This window comes from Pezoporus flaviventris, unplaced genomic scaffold (genome assembly GCF_033815535.1).
Source record: "Pezoporus flaviventris isolate CSIRO_AGI_PZ_B2104156 unplaced genomic scaffold, CSIRO_AGI_Pfla_v1 ptg000031l, whole genome shotgun sequence".
In the NCBI taxonomy this organism is placed as follows: domain Eukaryota; kingdom Metazoa; phylum Chordata; class Aves; order Psittaciformes; family Psittacidae; genus Pezoporus; species Pezoporus flaviventris.
The window spans coordinates 28,122,716-28,144,425 of record NW_026892579.1 but is presented as its reverse complement, the minus strand read 5'-3'; the positions used below and the strand labels follow the sequence as shown (position 1 = coordinate 28,144,425).

The 21,710-nt window shown below is 38.0% G+C and overlaps 1 protein-coding gene across 1 annotated transcript in view; it reads right to left on the bottom strand.

The window, feature by feature from the left end:
* The window catches only part of EYS (eyes shut homolog), an 828,128-nt gene that overhangs the window by 92,314 nt on the left and 714,104 nt on the right, over nucleotides 1-21,710 (bottom strand). The window contains exons 39-40 of the mRNA XM_061460547.1: nucleotides 16,776-16,884; nucleotides 13,320-13,540 (exon numbers count right to left, since the gene is read on the bottom strand). Coding sequence (XP_061316531.1) covers nucleotides 13,320-13,540; nucleotides 16,776-16,884 — 330 coding nt within the window. The remainder of the gene's footprint in view (nucleotides 1-13,319; nucleotides 13,541-16,775; nucleotides 16,885-21,710) is intronic.

The following is a 21,710-nucleotide window of genomic DNA, read 5'->3' as shown; positions in this document are numbered from 1 at the left end:
AATGTGCTGTGGTATGGAATACCTCTTTGGTCACTTTGGGTCAGGTGTCCTGTCTCTGCTTCCTCCTGACTTCCCCTCCTCCCTGGCAGAGCATGAGCCTCACAAAGTCCTTGGTCAGGGTAAACATTACTTAGCAACAACTGAAAACATTGGTATCACCAACAGTGTTCCCAGGCTGGAAGTCAAAACACAGCGCTGCACCAGCTACCAAGAAGGAGAAAAATTGACTGCTACTGCTGAACCCAGGACAACCCAATTGCTCTTAGTACACTCACCAACAATATATATCATAAAACTCCATAGTATAATAACAAGAAGACAATTATGAACAAAGGAATAATACACACAGCACAACTATTATAACCACCATATAATTAAATTATTTGAATACATAGACAGACACATGTGTATCCAGTCACAGAAATGAGTATGAGAAATATCTAAAAATTCAGAAGAGTATTTCATATGCCTTATTTCAATGTCACAATCACATTAGAAGATGATAAGAAGAAGCAGCATGGTAAGTCTTCTATGTAGCTTCTCTTCAGAGCAATGTAATGTTTTCTTAGCTGTCTGTAAAACTCTTTACTGAGGCAATGTCTGAAGAAATCTAATGCACATACTGACCTCCAAGCCAGATGAATTTTCTAAAGCCCACAATAAGGCTAAATTGATGGGCATATTGAGAAGGTGACTCAAATACACAAGAACACATCACCCCATACGGAACTCTCATGCCTTGTGGAGTAATACAAATCATGCCTTGACTCCGCTGATCTTCTAACTCATAACTCTTAAGCACTAGCCAATTTTGAAGCAGAGATGAATCAATACCATCTGTACCCTTACAAGCACACAAAGAGCATGGTTTAACTGGGTATGACTAATAAGGCTAGTAATAATACAAACACAGCTATTAAAAAATGTGAACTGTTCCTAAAGGAAAGATTAAGTTTTTTGAAGCTATGTAGGACATTTTTATTTAGTAATACAGTACCTTAGGTATGTAATTAAACAGTATTGATACTGAATATTAGATAAATGAAATAGACAACAGACAACTATTACTGAAAATAATGAAATGGGCTTCCAAAGTGCTGCTGTGAAATGATTTTTATTGTTCCACAGCTAGTGTGCAGAGATGTTAGATGGCTCCACAGACTATGGAAGATACAAATGCACCCATATTAGAACTTGTGCTGACCACTTCTACTATGATTTGAGGAAACCCAAGAAAGGTCCTGATGAAGGACAAACAGATTTCTGTGGTTCTAGGGTCCTTTTATCTTAATATATCCTAAGACATTACAGGTTTCAGAGAACCAGTCTTGACAACCAACAAATGTTTGGGTCAACAAGGCCAGGCTGGATGGGGCTTTGAGCAACCTGATCTAGTGGAAGATGCCCCTCCCTGTGGCAGCGGACTGGAACTAGACAATCTTTAAGGTCCCTTCCAACTCAAACCATTCTATTATTCTGTGATTCTATGAAGATTAGTTGTTTTGTACATATTTTTCTCCAAAATAGTCTTCTTTTTTTTTTGTCTAAGAGGGATGCACTAATTTTCTACTTAAATCACTGATTATCAGGACACCTAATAATATTTAGATCTTTGATTTTTTTATGAATTTATCTTCTATGCACTGCTTAGAAATAATGCAAAACATCAGTAGGTCCTCCCTAGTAAAAAAAATTAAAAAATAAAACCACCAAAACAAACGAACAAACCCCAACATCCCCCCCCCACAAAAAAAACAAAACAACAACCCAAAACCCAAACCCAAACCCAAAAAACCCCACATTTCCCTATTTACAACATACAAGGCTAACATTTAATCTGAAATGACTGGAGCCATATGTGGGGAAGACTGTACAAACACCATGTGTACTGGCTCATGACAGCAGGCAGAGAGAAGTGAGGTACTAGTGAGGTTAACTTTGCCTTTTAATAGCTGGCTGAACACCCACAGAATATCTCCTTTATTTCTGTCTTTCTCCTCCCTAAAAGCTTATCTTTTAGCTAGGTTTGGCATTTTGGTCACAAAGCCGATTGGCTTTACTAAATCCAAAGCCAAAAGCTTATTGGTAAAAAAAATCCCATTTCCTATCTTTCTAAAAAGCAAACTTAAATAAGTGCTGTGACTGAGAAAGAAATAAAGTAGCAAAACGAAATTTGGTGACATCATCTTCTGCATCAAGATGATAACTCATATCCAGACTTATCAAATTCAACAAGATAGCAAAGGTGAAGGAATTTTCTCTCAAATTCTCTGTTCTGTTAAGTGACCTCAGATAAAGTTCACTCTTCCCTTCAATGATAAGCTCCCCGAAGAGGGATTCAGAACAATGATGTTCTCACCCATTCAACTACAGCAGTCAGGACTGATATTTCATAATTTTCTCTTCCCTTATGTAATTTTCATTGCTTGAAGTGTAGAAATCTATCACTAGTAGGTAGGTGTATATTTTAGCTTAGCCGCAAAGGAGTAAATGTTCTAACATACATTACAGATAGTGCATTATTCATCTTCTGCAGTACCAGTCTTGTAATCTTATTGTGATAACTTACAGTAAACAGCTAGAGCATATAATGGGTCCTTATGGAAAACTTGCATATTTCACTAAAAGGATTATCTCTGTGGAATTTTTGAAAACCAGGAGTACAAATAATATGGCATGTTTTCATTTTTTGTACACAAACTACATGACACAACTTATAACAAACAGTACCAGCTAAACTACTTTTCAGAATTTATAGCAGAGTGAAATTCTTATTAAGACTCTGTGCACTACTTCACCAGTTAGACAAATAGGTATAAACAGTGTTTTGAGTATTTCTGTATATATTTAAACATCTCACTGGCCTTGGAAAAAGATTCAATTAATTTTGCTGATATGTGTTTTAAAGCTACTCCAAATAAGATACTCCTTCTGGAATCAAAGCTATCAGAAATGCTGATTTGGTTGTGTTGTAATTCTCAAAAGCAACATTAGACAGCATTTCTGGGAATTGAGTCAAAGCATTGCAAGATGACTGGTATTAAAATGGCATTTTGGGGATTTCAATACCCACAGTAAAAATTTAGCCATGGCAGCTTCCTTAAGTAAAATTGAATCGAGATTATGTATAAACATCATGTTTAACAAATTTTGTGCACAGCTTTCACATTATCTAACCAGTCAGGAATTTGAAGTGATATTTATATGTGGATGCTTGATTTTTCTTTGTGCTCTGTATTCAGTACATTACTTTTCACATTAATTGAACACTAAATCTGCAGATTTGAGAACATAAGAAATTGTTTTTTCTGCAAATATTTTTAATAGAACTACCACTATACTGCCCACATTAAAAACAGAGAAAGGTTTACTCTTTGAACATCGCTACTTGTTGGCTAGAATTATTTTTCAATTGCCAGAACATGCTATTTCAAAAATAATGTATATTATGATTCAGATTCTAAGGAGTCTATCATATTTTAATCATTAATAAAGAAGTTGCATATTTTAAATGCTTAATAAAAATTAACAACCGTAAAGCACTTGTATGTCCAATAATTTTTAGAATTTTGTATTTCAGTATTTCCTCATACATTATCATAGCATAACCCAAGAAATTTCTTGGGGATTTATCCCAATTTCCTGGGATGATCCAGGGAATTACAGACCAGTCAGTGTCACCTCTGTGCCTGGCAAAATCTTGGAGCAGTTTCTCCTGGAAGGCATGCTAAGGCACATGAAAAACAACAAGGTGCTTGGTGACAGCCAGCATGGCTTCACTAAGGGGAAATCCTGCCTGACCAATTTGATGGCCTTCTATGATGGGGCTACAGAACTGATGAACAGGGGGACCTTGACACGCTTGTGAGGTGGGCTGATGCCAAACTTATGAGGTTTAACCATGCCAAGTGCAAGGTCCTACACCTGGGTAGGAACAATCCCAGACACAGCTACAGTTTGGGCAGAGACGAGATTCAGAGCAGCCCTGCAGAGAAGGACTTGGGGGTGTTGATCAATGAAAAATGAACATGAGCTGGTATCAGTGTGCGCTCGCAGCCCAGAAAGCCAACCGTATCCTGGGATGCATCAAAAGGAACATGACCAGCAGGGAGAAGGAGGTGATCCTGCCCCTCTACTCTGCTCTTCTGAGACCTCATGTGGAGTGCTGTGTGCAGTTCTGGTGTCCTCAACATAAAAAGGACATGGAACTGTTGGAACAAGTCCAGAGGAGGTCCACGAGGATGATCAGGGGACTTGAGCACCTCCCGTATGAAGACAGGCTGAGAAAGTTGGGGGCTGTTCAGCCTGGAGAAGAGAAGGCTGCGTGGAAATTTCATAGCAGCCTTCCAGTATCTGAAGGGGGCCTACAAGGATGCTGGGGAGGGACTCTTCATTAGGGACTGTAGTGACAGGACAAGGGGTAACGGGTTAAAACATAAACAGGGGAAGTTTAGATTGGATATAAGAAGGAAATTCTTTCCTGTGAGGGTGGTGAGGCACTGGAATAGGTTGCCCATGGAGGTTGTGAATGCTCCATCCCTAGCGGTCATTTTTTTTCTCAATACTACTGTAATCTGAGTAATATAATGCTTAAGAAATGTAGTACACTAAAATGTGAATCTGTTTCTGATGATACTACAGACACAACTAGTGTAATTAATTCAGTCTTGAAATAGATATCCTACCACAAACGTGAGCACTTTACTAACTGAACTTCAAGGGCAAGAAGCAGAGTTTAAAATTTCTGGTTTTGCTCCAAGGAAAAGTAAGGTGGGAGAAATGCAGAGTTAGTTCAGAAAAAAGTATTGGGTTAAGCCAAATGCAATTCCTTTTGCCAGAAACATCAACCTCAGTAAATGGATTCTCTATCTGTTAATACCTAGTGTTAAGAAAATTGGAGATGAAATTTTCTTTTTTGTGTACTTGATTTTCCTGTGAAAATATGATGCAAGAAACAAATGTCCAACAGGGTTTTGGTCACTCTGAGAAGCTTAACAGCATTCTTTCATAATCTTCAAAAGTGACATTAAAGATTTTTCTTAGACATTATGGTATTATTTTTTCCTAAGATCATGTAGAACCTGAAATGATGAAATCTGAAATGATGAAATGATGAAACCTGAAATCTCTCTTCCAGAAAAAGAAAACCATCTGGAAATAAATTTAAATTAATTCTTCTTTTCACTAAAGCTCAATGTGAAGTTATTATTGGAAAAAACAACGAATTTCGAAGTGTGAATCTCCTTTATAAGTACCAAACTCCGGCTATACTAGTCTCATTTAAAGTACAGGATCCAAAAAATTCAAGCCCTCTAATTCGCCTTCCTAAGTAATTGTGCATGTAAACTTTAATCAAAATAATAATACCAGCAGTCTGATGAGTTGTACAACGTGAACATCTTTAGCATTGACAGCATAGTACTGCCTAAAAAACAGCCCTTTAAAAGAAAGCAGATTAACATCTTCACACAAATCATATTATATACAATTCCTATGTAAGTTCATATGACACAAATTCTGAAAAGTTATAGGAATACACAGCTCCCTTTTGGAAATCTTATTCCTTTGCAAAACAACTAAAATGAAATTTAATCCCTTTGTTTGGTTTGTCTTTCTGCAAGAGTTGAATACAATGGAACTTAAAATATCTAGTCTGGATTTAATATGGATCATATTGAAGTTAAACCAGGATTCATTGTAAAAATTCCAACAAACGGATGTTCTAGATAATGTTGGCTGAGTCTCTTAGTCTATAAAACAGACCTGTAACAAGATCTGTGATACAGGATCAACCCTGTTATTTCTGACAAGCTTGTTCCTTTGTTACCTAGAAACACCTACATCTAAAGCAGTGATAGGAAACCCATGAACAATTCTAAAATGTATTTCTGGCACATGATCTAGGAAAGGTTCACCTTGACTACCCTTTGAAATGGAAAAAAAGAAGTAAAAATATTTTAACATCTTAGTGTCTCCAAGTTTGGAGCTCTTTCTTTTTTCTTCCTTAAAAAAATCATACTGTCTTTTCTTACTGTTTATTTTAATTAACATTTAGGATTTATACTAAAAGGAGACCACATTTCTTAAGTCACTCTACTTGGTTTCCCCAGTATGTGCAACACTTGAAGTTCTATCACTTAACCAAGTTCAACTATAAAATTTCCTTTAACTTACAAGAAAGGTAACCTAGACCTCATTTTATAATTAAAAAAAAACAATAAACCTTATCAGATTATTTGGTAATCAGATCTTTAAGACTTAACAAGAATTGTATGATGCTGTAGCATGCGGCATGCAGTTTCTGAAGTATGATTTAAAATATTTACACCTGGGTCAGAGCAATCTGAGGCACAGCTACAGGTTGGGCAGAGAAGAGATTCAGAGCAGCCCTGCAGAGAAGGGCTTGGGGGTGCTGGTCGGTGAGAAAATGAACATGAGCTGGCAGTGTGCGCTTGCAGCCCAGAAAGCCAACCGTATCCTGGGCTGCATCAAAAGAAGCATGACCAGCAGGCTGAAGGAGGTGATCCTGCCCTTCCACTCTGCTCTTGTGAGACCTCACCTGGAGTACTGTGTGCAGTTCCTGTGTCCTCAACATAGAAAGGACATGGAACTGTTGGAACAAGTCCAGAGAAGGGCCACGAGGATGATCAGGGGACTGGAGCACCTCCCATATGAAGACAGGCTGAGGAACTTGGGGCTGTTCAGCCTGGAGAAGAGAAGGCTGCATGGAAACCTCATAGCAGCCTTCCAGTATCTGAAGGGGGCCTATAAGGATGCTGGAGAGGGACTCTTCATTAGAGACTGTAGTGACAGGACAAGGGGTAATGGGTTAAAACTTAAACAGGGGAAGTTTAGGTGGGATATAAGAAGGAAGTTCTTTCCTGTGAGGGTGGTGAGGCACTGGAATAGGTTGCCCATGGAGGTTGTGAATGCTCCATCCCTGGCAGTGTTCAAGGCCAGGTTGGAGGAGGCCTTGGGTGATATGGTTTAGAGTAAGGTGTCCCTGCCCATGGCAGGGGGGTTGGAACTAGATGATCTTAAGGTCCTTTCCAACCCTAATTATTCTATGATTCTATGATTCTATATGGCTTTTCCTATTAATAGCTGAAAAGGTATAATCCAAATGAGACCCACATATCCATGAAGGTATTATTTCTTACATTATCAGGAGATGAAAATTAAAAAATTACATTCCTTTTGTATTTGTGGTGATTACAGGATTCATGGCAGTTGAAATCTGAAGATAAATGTCTCTCTATTGAAATTTATTGCTAATTGAGTTTGATTTTTCAGTCTTGGTTAATTGATTAACATTAATGGACCCATCTGCTGCACCAATATACGGGAACAACAGTACGAATAATCACTATGAGAACAGTTTGAGACACTGGAAACATGATTGTGGGAGCAATTAACTCAAGATTGTACTCTCCACTCTAAAAACTAAGCTGGTCTATGTTTACGTTTTGTTGAGTCTATACAATTTAAAACAAATGTATTCATCAACTTCTACTAGTGTAGTGTCTGTCATAATTGTCAGATCATTGATGGAGTAATTTTATGAGTTTATTTCCCATACAGATGTGTCTTATTAACACTATGCTTGGTTTGGATCATATGAACAGGGGCCACTCAGAATGTTAAAGAGTTTCCTAGGTTAATCTTTCCATGCCTTTTTCAAACATACACTTTAAAATCCAATGAGCTTTGAATTTACTAAATTAATCATGGAACTATATGACATTCAAATGATAAATTTATCAAATAGTTGTCATATTTTTTCCTCTGAAATTAATCAGTCTCTGGAATTTTACATTAGCATGGCTATAAGTGCAGTAAAAGAGCTAGTGAACTTGCAAAAGTGCTTGTAAAATCAATAAATCTTTTATGCAGGAGAGTACTTTGTTTTTAAAACTAATAAAATAATCGCTATGTAAAGAATTAGAAATTTACATTTGTACCGAACCACTCACCTGATACAGCATATATTTAAATAATCTTGAAACAGAATAGCTTTTGTGCTGTTGTGCCGGTTTTGGCTAGGTTAGAGTTACTTTTCTTCGGAATAGCTAGGATGGGGCTATGTTTTGGATTTGGTCTGGAATCAGTGTTGATAACACAGAGGTGTTTCAGTTATTGCTGTGCAGTGCTGGCACAGAGTCAAGGCCTTTTCTGCCTCTCAGACCACCAGTGAGTAGGCTGGGGTTGCACAAGGAGTTCGGAGGGGGCCCAGCCAGGACAGCTGACCAAACTGACCGCAGGGACATCCCATACTGTATGATGTCATGTGTAACAACAAATAGCTAGAGGAAGAAGAAAGAGGGGACTTTTGGTGTGGTGTCATTTGTCTTCCCAAGTAACTGTTACGCATCAAGGAGCCCTGCTTTCCTGCAGATGGCTGAACACCTGCCTGCCAATGGGAAGTGGGGAATGCATTACTTGTTATGCTTTGCTTGTGTGTGTGGCTTCTGCTTCACTTACTAAACTGTCTTTAACTGAACCCACCAGTTTTCTCACTTTTTCAATTCTCTCCCCATCTCAACAGGAGGAGGGGCAGCAAGCGGATCATGTTAAACCATGACACATGTACAGAGATATTTTAGTCAAAATAAAAAAGGAACCTATGTAACTTTTTTTTTTTTTAACAAAAACAGAATGTGTCTTAGCTTAAAAATAATTCAGACAACTAAAGATTTCTAGTTCCACAATATATGTTACACTCAGTAGTATCATGGGAAAATGGTGATTGTGCAGCCCATCCCTATCTCCAAGGCCTTGCCTGGCCACCTCAGGGTTGTGCCTGATCTTGGTTCCTCTCACTGGGCTTCATCCTGATCCCCCATGAATGTCCCAGCCTTGTCTCTGCCCATCCCCATTATTATGCCCAGGGATGTACCTGATGCCCAAGCCTGGCTGCCCCAGAGCCCTCCAGCTGCCCTGCTTGTGTGAGGGGCACAGGGATGGACCTTGGCTGCCAGGCTCTGCCCTACCTGGCCCCTGGGGAGCACCTGATGCAGAAAATGGCCAGACCAAGAGGACCTGGGCCAGACCAGCTGGCCTCTTCTGCATCCTGAAATTCTGCATCTGAGAACTAGGGACACTAATCCCTGTCTCTCATTATCAAAAATACAAAGAAAACATTTTTCCTATCAAATAAATTTCTTCTGCATAATTATTGTAATTAATAAAATGAACACTACAGTACCATTTTTGTACTCAATGAGGAAAACCAAATAACTTTCTTTTAAGAATGACCATAAAAATTGTTTCTTATGAAACACACTTGTTTGCTGACAGTATGTGATGACAAGGTCCAGTGTTCGTTATAAAACACAGCTGAGGTATTTGTGCCTTTTCAGAAGCAAAAGCTTTAATTAGTTGCCAAGAACCTGAAGAATAACACACACTAAAAAATATTTTTTCATGACACTAAATACTGTAATTGAAAGAACTGGCAAAATTTTAAACGTCAATAATACTTTCATATGAATTGTCAAAGCGTTGCTTGTTTTGCCTGTTTTTTTTAATCCAATTAAGTTGTTTTACAGTAATGAATACACAAATGGACAATTAATGGTGTAGATGGTAATATTTTTTAACATTATAGATTATTTATAGCTCTCATTGGCTTCAGTCTCCTGAATGCAAACTCATTATCTGAAGATAACACAGTTGTACAGTCCACATGCACCACTTGAACACTGGGTCTGACGCTTGGAAATTTTTCCTCATATACTATACACAAAATGTTCATCTCTGGCTTTTCAATTCTCCTGCTCCACACATGCCATTGTGTGACTCAAGATGATGTGACAGGTTGATGACCAGTAATTAATCAAATAATTGCTAGCATAAAGCAACAAAGTGTGGGGATAAACTTGTGTCTTTGAGCTAAATAGGTACCAAATGCTGTTTGTAACCAAAGCACTGAAGTAAAACAAGACTAACACACTCAAAATTGGTCCACTTACTGAATAGAGGTTCGTGCAGTATGAACATTTACTAAATAGATTCCTGATGTTTGCAGGCCCTGCCTGGAAAGAAGTACAGGAAGAGTCCTGTAATCTCTCATCATTCAGGAGATGCTTTGCCTACTGAAGCACTGGCCTTAGGTCATAAGGCAGAAGGCAGCAGATTGATAAACAAACTGCAAGCATTCAGAGGTTCTGGAGCCAGACCAGCTAAGGCTGCTCAGGCATATGTAAGTCATTCTTATCTGCTCACGCCTGTGGAAAATGGAATCAGTATACACCAAAGTGAAGCATTCCCCAAAGGGGTTTCTGACTGGCACTCTGTCAGGTAGAGTCTGTGTAAAATGCCTGCCAGTACTCCTGAAAAATGGCTGCTAGCACAGGCAAATTTTCATCCCAGCTTGACACCTTGTTTACATCATCTATCAAGAAATTGGTGAAGTGAGGTAGACGACTTATCAATAAGTGAATCTTTTAAGTCTGTCACTCTTAGCAAAGCAAAAGCCATTTGGTTGATTACATGGTATACAGTGACGGAGCAGTATTCTCTCACATATATGTTTAACTCTCCAGGAAAGGGAATGTTGCATACACTGTAGACAAACTGAAGCTTCAGGGCTTTGGGAGGCAGGAATTGCTCCTCTGAAGACCACTACCTAGTAACCTATCCAAGGGAGACTTCCAAATCCTGAGAAGTAATTTGTTGTGATAGTTTTTGTTGGCAGCCTTGACACCTAAGAGGAATGATCAGCCTCTTATAAAGAAAAAGCTACTCTGTCAAGTGAACAGGCTGAATTCAGAGCTGCAGAAATTGGATGCAAGAAATGGCAGCTAGATCTTCCTAGCAATGTGAAACTTACTCAACATGAACACCTTGTGAACTGACTGAAGAATGTGTGCGTGGACATACAAAAACCAGCAAACCAGGTGAGAAGAGAGGAACCTCCCTTGACCCACTAATGCAGGATGCTGTTGGCTTGCTTTGTTACTAGGGCACTTTGCTGACTCATGGTCAACTAGTATATCAGAACTAGCAAGCCTGTGCAGCTGCTTTCTAGCCAGTCAAATCTGCTTCCAGATGGAATTTCTGTTACTGATCCTTTGCTCTTTTTGAGCCTGCCCTTCAGCCAGTTTACAGCTCACCTCATTGTGCACTTACCTAGCCAGTACTTAATCAATTTGTCATGGGAGGCAGTGTTGAAACCTTACTAAAGTTGAGTAAATAACATCCAGTGCTCTCCCCTCATCTGTCAGTGCAGTCATCTCATTGTGGAAGGCTATAGAGTTGGTTAAGTACAATTTCCCCTTCACAAATCCATTGTGAGCACTTCCAACCTCTTCCTTGTCCGTAATGTGTTTGGAAACAGATTTCAGGACAATCTGTTTCTTCAGCTTCCAACAGATCAAAGTGAGGCTAACCATCCTGTAGTTTGTCAGATCTTTCTTTTTGCCCTTCCTGAAAGTAGTCTTCTACTCCTCAGGAACCTCTCCCTTGATCTTTCAGAGATTATCAGGACTGACCTTGCTATGACATCAGATAGCTTCCTCAGCACTCATATGACTCCTATCAGATCCCAAGGACTCATACATATCCAGTTGGTTTGAATGTTCCCTAATCTGATCCTTCTCCACCAAGTATAAATCTTCCTTGCTCCAGACATTCTCCTACATGCCTAAGAGGAAAGGGATTCCTGAAGGTCAGATTTATAAACAAAGACTGAGCCAAAAAAAGCACTGAGTTTCTTAGTCTTTTCTGGATGCTTTGTCACCAGAACACCTGCCCCTTTCATCAGCAAGCTCACATTTTCCCTTCTTCCTTTTGCTGCTGACATATTTTGACTCATTTTGCCTTTGTTTTTTCTCTGCCTGTCTCCTGCCAGCTTAATATCCAGATGGACTTTGGCTTTCCCCATATCTGTGTATTTGGATATTTTCTCTATATTCCTCCCAGGTCACCCAGCCATGCTTTTACCTCTCACATGCTTCCTTTTAATGTTTAAGTTTTGTCAGGAATATTCTGTTCATCCATGCAGGCTTCCTGCCACTTGATTTCCTACTCATTGGAATGGACCATTCTTGGGCTTGGAGGAGGTGATCCTTGAAAATCAGTTGATGGCTGTAGAAAATCATGAAAATCATTCTTCCATAGAACTGCTTATCCCTGGCTTGCACATGGCTTCCTTGTCTCCTCTGGACAGGAGAGCAGTTACCCATTTCAGAACAAAAGCATTTCTGAAAAAGGCTGAGGCCAGCAGTTGGAAAGCAGGAAACAAATCCAATAGTCATGAATTATTCAGGACCCAAGCTTTAAATGAAACAGTATTCCATAATGGTAGATAACAAGACAGTCGTTAGAATGCCAGAGATATCAAGGAATAAAAGAGGAAAATCAGACTTATTACTCCCAAGTACACACTCACTTTCACCATTCTGGTAGGCAAATTGTGCTTGTTTTCATAAAGATGCCTTGCTTTCATCTGTACTCTATAGTCAAAAAAGACTTGGAGATCAAAAATCTGTTTGGTGTCCTTTCTGTGCTTACATCAATCAAGAGGGGCAAAGATGCACCTCAAAACTTTGATTCCAGGTGTCCTCAACCTAAGAAACACACAGTGATCCAGAGCTTTAAAAGGACTTTAGGCTATGTTCTGTTCAGTATTTGCCTTGAGGAACAATTTTTAAAATAGACATGGCAGCTACTTCACAAATATTACCAGTTTTAAACAGAAGCATGGTTCTCAAATGCTAACTGCCTTAGGCAGCGATCAAGTTGCTGTGCCCCAGTAGAACCATCATTCAGCTGAAATATCATCCTCTGTGCTTTTAACCCATGTCACTTTTGGACCCCATTTCCTCTTCCAGCATGATGAACTTTAACTTTCAAAGGTTCTTTGACAATGATTCTTCACACATCCTGAAGGTGGTCTTACCTGTTAGTGTTTTCATAGCATGATACTGAAGGCCTATGCTGTGTATCCAGGAGTACACCATGAAGATGTGTGAGGGTACAAGGCTTAAAAATATAGGGAGTTGTTAGACAGAAGAATGGGTCTTATGTGCTTCTGTCCAAAACATCTATAAACAGCCTTGTAGTGGAACTGATCTAGTTGATTGCAAAGTAATTCTGGCAGCAACCCAATACGTATGCTGTGTTGGCAATGTAATTACATTTTGTATCTTTTTTTCATGTGAGCAAGCAAGCTATCAAATCCCTCTGGTTAGGCATGAGGATGTCACATTTTCTATTTCTGCATTACACAGAATATCATAGTAATTTTTCACGAAGGATGAATCTACCAGTCACAGAGTATAAACAGATGATAAAATGATTAAAGGGGTGACTCTCACCTTGTGCAGGTACCACCATTGTGACATGGATGATAATCACATATTGGAACATTGCAATTCTCAACATTCCTCCCTCCAAGAGCCTCATCTATGATGAATAACTCTTTGTTGTTAACTTGAAAATCCCTAATGCATCCTTTATAGCCTTGTATCTGTCCAGCACATTGATGAACCTCTTCATGAACAGGAACATTTCCAAGGAAGATTGATCCAAAGGTGATCTGCAGAAACAAGAAAAAATTATCAGAAAATAATATTATTTGAAATATTACTGTAAACAACTAGTGAACAATAATTAGAGATAAAGGAAATTGCCATTACTTGAAGCTTGTCAAAAACTATCAAACTTGCTGAAAGGATTATTTTTTCAAATGTGGTTTTGTGGTTTTCTTAAAAAAAAAAATAATAAAAAGAAGCCATACAAAAGAGTGGTTTATTGCATTTACATATCTTCAAATGTGTAAGACAGCATGCACATGAATTAGAATTTCCAGCCTTAATCATAATAAACATGGTAAGGATTTCTCATTGCTTCCCTCATTCTGTTCTATGAATTTTACATTCATGCTTGAGTCTTGGTGCAGGAACACAGGAGAAGATTTAGCCCTAAAGACTAAGTTTTTCTTCAGGATCTGGATCCTATAGGACCCCAAGAAAAGGGGAATACAGAAAAAAAAAAATTTTTTTTTGATAAATGACATAAATCAGACCACTATACTGAAGCCCAGGGGGAAAGTTTTAGGTAGTAAATTCTACAGGCACAAATGTCTAGAACTTCATTACAAAGGTGCCAAAAAAACACCCACAAGTGTTTCATACTGGGACTGACTAAATCATATTTGTGTTCAGAGTGATATTTCCTGTGTTACCTGACATAGAAGTCAAACCCTTCACCATCACATATAAAGGATCTGTGACTTATTTAACACTGAATTCTACTCCTCAAGCTGATGCCTGATTTTCTGGAGTTTTGACATGAGGTTTCACCATTCCTAGGTTCCTTTGCTAAATGCCTGTCATGAAGAATTGAAAAATTTTTTTTTTTTTTTCCACAAGTGTATCACATTGTGGTGCATCTATTTGTACAATACCATTAATTCAGACGAAAGGTGAAACCTAGCCAATCCAAGCCAAGTTGGATTAAGCCAGTAGTATGAAAAATGTAACACAGTATGTGCAAAGCATGTGATGAGATAATTTATAGAGAAGAGGCTCTTTACCATCATATTCAGACATCAACTGTATAAAACTAGGACAACATCACATTGTTTTTTTCTGGAATTTACACATCTGTATGATTTTGCTGTTTCCTATATCGCTTTTCTCAATCTTGGATCTGTGCTGCTGACAATTGCAAGTTTGGAGATACAATGAACATGAACACCACCAGATATTCCTTTACTTACAAGGTGTTTTTTTTTTGAAGAGAAAGAAAAATTGTTACTTCTTTTAGAGCATGGATAAAATTATTTCAGAGTTTTCATGTGGAAGGAATTCAAAGATAGTGGCTCAGCATTTGTTTAATTCATTTCATATCACTTGACTTTATCCCTTTTCAAACAAAACTATAACCCATCATAGTTACAGACAAGATTTGTAAACAGTTTTTGCAGACAGGCATTTTCTCTCTGCTTGTGAACCTGCTACAAAAATTAAGCAAAGCATTGGACTGGAATATAAAATGTCTATAATTAAGAAACATAGTTTCAACTCTGTTCTTGCAATGTAATATTTTTATTATTTGGCTTATTTTATGACAGCACTGACCCTGGGGGCAGATCCAGTGCACCACAGAACAACTTCAGTAGCTGTCCTGGGTTCAGCAGTAGAAGTCAATTTTTCTCCTTCTTGGTAGCTGGTGCAGCGCTGTGTTTTGACTTTCAGCCTGGGAACAGTGCTGATAATACCGATGTTTTCGGTTGTTGCTAAGTGATGTTTACCCTGACCAAAGAGTTTGTGAGGCTCATGCTCTGCCAGGGAGGAGGGGAAGCTGAGAGGAAGCAGAGACAGGACACCTGACCCAAGCTAGCCGAAGAGGTATTCCATACCACAGCACATCATGCCTGGGGTGGGGGATAACTGGGAGTTACCCAGAAGGACATGGGGTCTTCTGGGTCAGAGTCGTTTCTCGGCAAGTGGTATTGTATTCTCTTCCCTTGTTATTTCTTGTTATTTTCTCTTATCATTGTTGTCGTTGGTGGTGGCGGTGGTGATTTGTGCTGTACATTGGTTGCTGGATTGTTCTTGTCTCAACCCATAGGAGTTGCACTCTTTTGATCCTCCTCCTCATCCCTCCGGAAGCGGGGAAGGGGAGAGCTCCCAGGGGAAGGGGGGGGCTTGATTGCTGTCAGCCCAGCACCACTCAGTGCGAGTGAGTGAACAAGCTGTCTGGCTAGGGTTTAAACCACAACAACTTCAAACCCCCATTTTGTGATATGAAATGTGGACACACTCTCCCAGCCAAAAAAAAGAAACAGAGAAAAGTTGTGGTCTTTCTTAGGAGCCAAGGAAATTTCCTGATTAGGATATGAAATATTCTGATGTATGATCTTGGTGCATGACATCAAAGGTAGCTACATGTAAGTTTTTCTACTAGTAAGGTATTGATGGCTTATCTATGTAATTAGGTACTGATGGGTAAGTTCTTTCCCCATATTTTCTATGCAGAAGCTGCCAATAGTGTTAGCTTTACGTTCTGCCAGAGTTAATTAACCTGAAACACAAAGTGAGAGACAAAGCAACCTTCTGCAGCAGAACATCAGGCTGATCATCTGGAGTCTAGGAAAAGACAACTGATTGGTCTAACAGCAATTCTAATACAAGTTAATTCTTTATCTCAGACTGAACAAACACCTAGATACTGACTCGGGAAGAAAGAGGGAAGAAATTCCATTACTAACTAGCAGTGCAATACAGTGAGATGCACATCATGATTAGCAACGCTCCAGCTAACTGGCGTGACTTCTAGTGAACAAATTTCCAAAATGAACTGCCAATCACAGTTCAAATTCTCAAGTCTGAAAACATTTAAAATGTATCATGCAGAAAATCCTTGTGATGAGAGAATGCATAACAAAAAGAAGTTATGACGTGGAGACAAAAAATAACAGAAAAACTCTAATTTGGGAAAGCTGGCATATTGCCCATTTATAATAAGTCTTCTGATTCCAGTTTCAAAATGGGGACAGCGATGAACTTTAGGTAGTTAAAATAGGATTTTCAAAATCAGTTAAATGAAATAAGTTAAAAGGAAATACTGTGGATACCTGATGTGAAAAGATACTAAAGAGAACTTAAGTTCTATGATTCTATGACATATGATGATATCTGATGAGGAGTTATATTTCTTCCATTAGAAAAAGTTAGAATACTTATTCTCCTTTGAGAATAAAAAGTTCATATGTTGATGAAATGTTCAAAGCAAATTAACTGTTTTTTGATATTTTGCAGACTCACCTGAGTTTTTTGATATAAAAGAGAAAGTCTGTGTTGTACAGGAGGATTTCCATCTACAGCCATTTCAATCATACAGTAGCCTTCAGGACTGCTCACAGGCAACATATAACTGGAAGGAAATGGAAGGTATCATTACTACTTACACTATTGACAGCAGAGTATCCAAACCTCACACAGCAAAAGCAAGGTGAAAAAGATGTTTCTGCCTCTGTAAAGAATGACAATCTTTGGACACTAATAATTCCAGTTTCATGCCTGCTTGGACTACCCAGGAGACAAAATATGCAAGTTTCTTCTATCATCCCTCTTTTATTTGCTTTCCTACTGATTTTGACTCGGGTGTTTGAAATGTATACAAAGAAGAAAGAAATCTTTACATATGTAAGTGGGTATTGATAAATTTTAAGTGCTAACTGTGGCTGACATATGGTCCCACTGGTATAGAGAATGTTGGATGAGTAACATCAACGCTGAATGATGCTGAACTCCCTCAATGGAAATTTCCTTTTCCTGCCCTACAGGGGAAACAGAAATAGAATAAGAAATGAAAGGCTGCATGCCTCTGAGCAGCAAGATTATGCTGTGATACAGTTATCGCTACTTGGGAAGCATGTTGTTAATGGAAACTGGTACTGAGCTTCAGAGATAAAGATGAATATAAGGTTAAGAGAATTTGTAAAGTAAATACTAGAGAGCATTCAATGAAACATTGAGAATTCTTCAGGTTCTTCCTATGTTGAGATCCTAAAAAAATGCAATTTATAGTATCAGCAATAAAAATTCAATTCAACAAGATGATTTTCAAATATACTGGGTTTGTATTTAGAAAGGAAACTTACATAAACGTTATCACGACGATGGCAGAATAAGAGAATAGTAGTGAATAGATTCTTTTAAACTGAGCTTTGCTAGTTCTGAAGACTGCTTCCCAGTTCCATTTTGCCTCAGTTTTATTTTTCACAACCTTTATAACAGAATGTGACGGACCTCCTATTAGGAGGTGTGCTGAGGTTTACTGACTACATGCACTTTGTACATGAAATCCTATTCAATCAGATCCATATATTTTGGTTTCCAGAGTAAGGCTTTTAACAAGAACAATGTTAAATTCTTGTGTAGCATTTCACAAATGCTACACAAAAGATTTTACAAGAGATTCTGAAAAAAAACCAAGTCATATATATAGACTGCCAAATTTTCTTTTTTTTTTTTAATTTGGACAAATAGTAAAGGAGAATTGAAGGAAACTCATAAACTATTTTGTGTTGGGGTAGACTAAGTTTTATGTTAGGCCATAGATGTATGAAAGAGTTAACATTTTTTAAAGCCCATTATGTCCTGAACACTAGAAGCATAGATTACTGTTCCTAAAAATGACCTCAGCACAGCCAAGCACAAATTTGTCTTTGAATAATCCTGAATAAACAACAAGGTCCTACCATGCTCTCAAATGCCTCCCCTTTCATACACCACACCTTGCTGGTTGTGCACAGCTGCTGTTGTATGATTTATCCCATATAATGCCCTGAGCTTTGTTTTTCTACTCTTGTGTCTATGATCTTACTGTTTCATTCGCTTTCTGTAGATTCAGTATGAAATTTAGTCTCAGTTTGCACCTCCGAAGGTAGTGGGAACATTGTAGTGACATAAATGGATATAATATTGGTCTCCTAATGAATATTTACAGCATTCACTGCAGTGCAGTGGTTTCTGAGAGAGTCTTATTTGCAGTATATCTGTATCAGCAGGTGATGCACCCATATTAATAAATCCTACCTTTCCAATGGTTATATTGCTTCTGGTTCCAGAGTAAATTCAGTCAATATTAATTCATTGACTTTTCACTGTGCTCTGCTGCATGGAGTTGAAATGTGCTAAGTTATTTCACCTTTGCGAATATGCAACACTTTTCCTATTTTTGAGCCAGGAAGAGCAATGTTTTTAATTTTGTTTTTAAAGACCGAGCTATTTCAATGGCATATTCTACTATCACTTTTTGAAATGTGATCTAGACCCCTAGATTTTCACATATGTTTGAAAAATATTAATTTTGCTTTCTTATTTAAGTTAAAAAAAAGAAAGGTCATGTTGTTTTAAGTATATTTTAAGTTCCTTCTCGTGTAGTCTAAAATTAGCATAGCATTCTGCTTTTGAGTGTAAGGAACAAGAAGCAATGTGTGCTGTTCTGAGGATCACCTAATTTTCACAATTCCATTATAAAATGTGAACTGATTAAACAGAAGTTCCTCCTTAAAAATAATGGGTATAAGGGAAAATAGTTTTGTGATTGCCTTTTTAGATACTTGGAATAAGGACAATTTTGGAGGAAGTACTTTCAGCTACTGTGATTTCCAACCAATTCTTGATATATAATATATACTTCAAATTTTATTTATTATTCCTACTTGTATTTCATCTGCTGGGAATTGTCCAGGTAAATCACAGTGTATAAACTTTCTCACTTGAAAGAAAATCAGCTCATTTAGGACTTGAAGGGGAAATATAACTCATAACCTTTCCTTGATGCTATCTCCTGAGTGGATACTTTAGTATAGACTTAACATACTCCTGGCAAAGCCTAACCTCTGCCTTGTCCCTGCATTTTAGTAAGGGTTCTGAAGTCTGTATCTGCTGCAATTTCTAAATCAGTTTATGGTTTAACCCCTTATATTACATAACAGTCCAGCCCACTAAGAACAAACGTTCAAGTGATGCAGAAAAGTTAGTAAAGAAAAATGTTATCTAATGGAAAAAACAATATGGCCTGTGCCAGTTTGATCATATTCGAGGAATTATCCATTCAAGCCAAATTCAGCATTGTAAACTTTCACTACAAATGGCTGGCATTCAGACATTTTCATTGTCTTATACACATAATTTCTCATTTTGATTCTGTGCTAGTGGAAAAAAAAAAGAAAGTGGAAGATTAAAAATAGGTACAATCAAAATAAGCCTTAAATATACTTCAGGCTGACATGGTTTTTACTGCAGTATGTTTATGTAGACAAGCCAAGTACCCTAAATTCATATAGATAATAACACAGTCACCCCTACACAGGCATGCCTGGTGATCCATTCTACCTTTAAAAAAATGTGCCAGAAAAAAAAGAAAAAAAAAATTACCAAAGATCCCCAGTCCCTATAAACAGCAGCTATTACCCAATGATTATGATCATTAGGTCTCAACTCCACAAAGGAAATAAAGCCTTTCTTTTATTTTTAAGATATGGCAATGGAATCTCAAACAAAAGAACTGATTTGTTTGATGTCAACAAGTAGATTATAGTGGCTAAGTTGTGAGGAAAAAAACCCACAGGCTGTAAGCAGCAATGCACTGCCCTGGGCATGGAGTGCACATTTGGAATGCTACCTACTTTCTTCAGCATTTGTGCCTTTCTGTGCAAGGATTTCCAAGCAAGTAATACCAGGAATTACTCTCTGTCTTGTGTCAGAAAGGAAAAAATGTCATTTGAAATGTGAACAGAATGAATATTTTTCATGCTTACAGTACCACAAAATTAGGACTGTTTGAATTTGCTAGATTACTTGAATACGTTTAGAATGGCTTTTAGAAAGAGGCAGAGCATGGAAAATTACAGCCCAAAAAGACAGTTTTCTGAGAAAATTATGAAAATAATGAAAAATGGCAATTAAACCAGAAATGCTGTCTCTATCTTTAGTATAGCATTTAAACCCACAAAGTACTACGGTATAGACATATGCAAGACATAATTATGATAGCTTTTTTAAAAAATAACAGAAAAAAGAATGTACTTGAAACATTCTGTGACAGAAATGACCTGAACTAAAATACAGCTTCATGTAGCTCTATAACTAATCTAAACTAAGATTAAATTTGTCTTTATCTTGCAACTGGATAAATGCAGTTGTATTATTTCAGGCATCTCGTAGAAGATTGAAATCCATTATCCACATTAGAAAAGAGAAAATAGAACTAATGATTTATTCTCTTGACATTTTTTCTTTATTTTTCTAATTAACCTTATATTATGAGATGCTGACCTCACATTAAGAACACCTGAGATGAAACTGGCTAATCACTGACATCTTTAAATTTTGAAGTATTTTTAGTTCAGTTGTACTTTTTCACTCATTTAGATGCTGAAGGCATTTCAGTCCATCTGCCTCACATCTCAGTGGTGTATTTCAGTTGCATTCAAAGCCAGTGTATTTTTCCCTCCAGAGACAGCGACAGGAGAGAATGTAATGTGATTCCTACTGCACGATTATTTTGTCAGGCAACAAAATAGTGATTCATGCACATCATACTCATAATGATATAAAAAGGATTTACAGGCCAGTAGAGAATTGAGTATGTGGGGAGTAGTTATAGGAAATTAGTGTGGGGTGGGGATCTAATGGACTGTTAGGCACAATAATCTAAATAGGTCTAGAGCCATGTGGAGCTAAACCTGTTCCTGTAATGTACAGGCCTGATGTACTGTTTGTTTCCACAATTTGAAGTAAGAAGAGGTTCAGCCTTCCTTTCCATGCTTGTCTTAGAATAACTTGATTTTTTTCATAGCTGCTGTGGATTTTATATAAAGTAGTTAAGAACAAGAATTAACAAAGCGTTTTTTTACAGGGGCTGTTTAGAATCATAGAATCATAGAATCGTTAGGGTTGGAAGGGACCTTAAGATCATCTAGTTCCAACCCCCCTGCCATGAGCAGGGACACCTTACGCTAAATCATATCACCCAAGGCCTCCTCCAACCTGGCCTTGAACACTGCCAGGGATGGAACATTCACAACCTCCATGGGCAACCCATTCCAGTGCCTCACCACCCTCACAGGAAAGAATTTCCTTCTTATATCCAACCTAAACTTCCCCTCTTTAAGTTTTAACCCGTTACCCCTTGTCCTATCAATACAGTCTCTAATGAAGAGTCCCTCTCCAGCATCCCTATCGGCC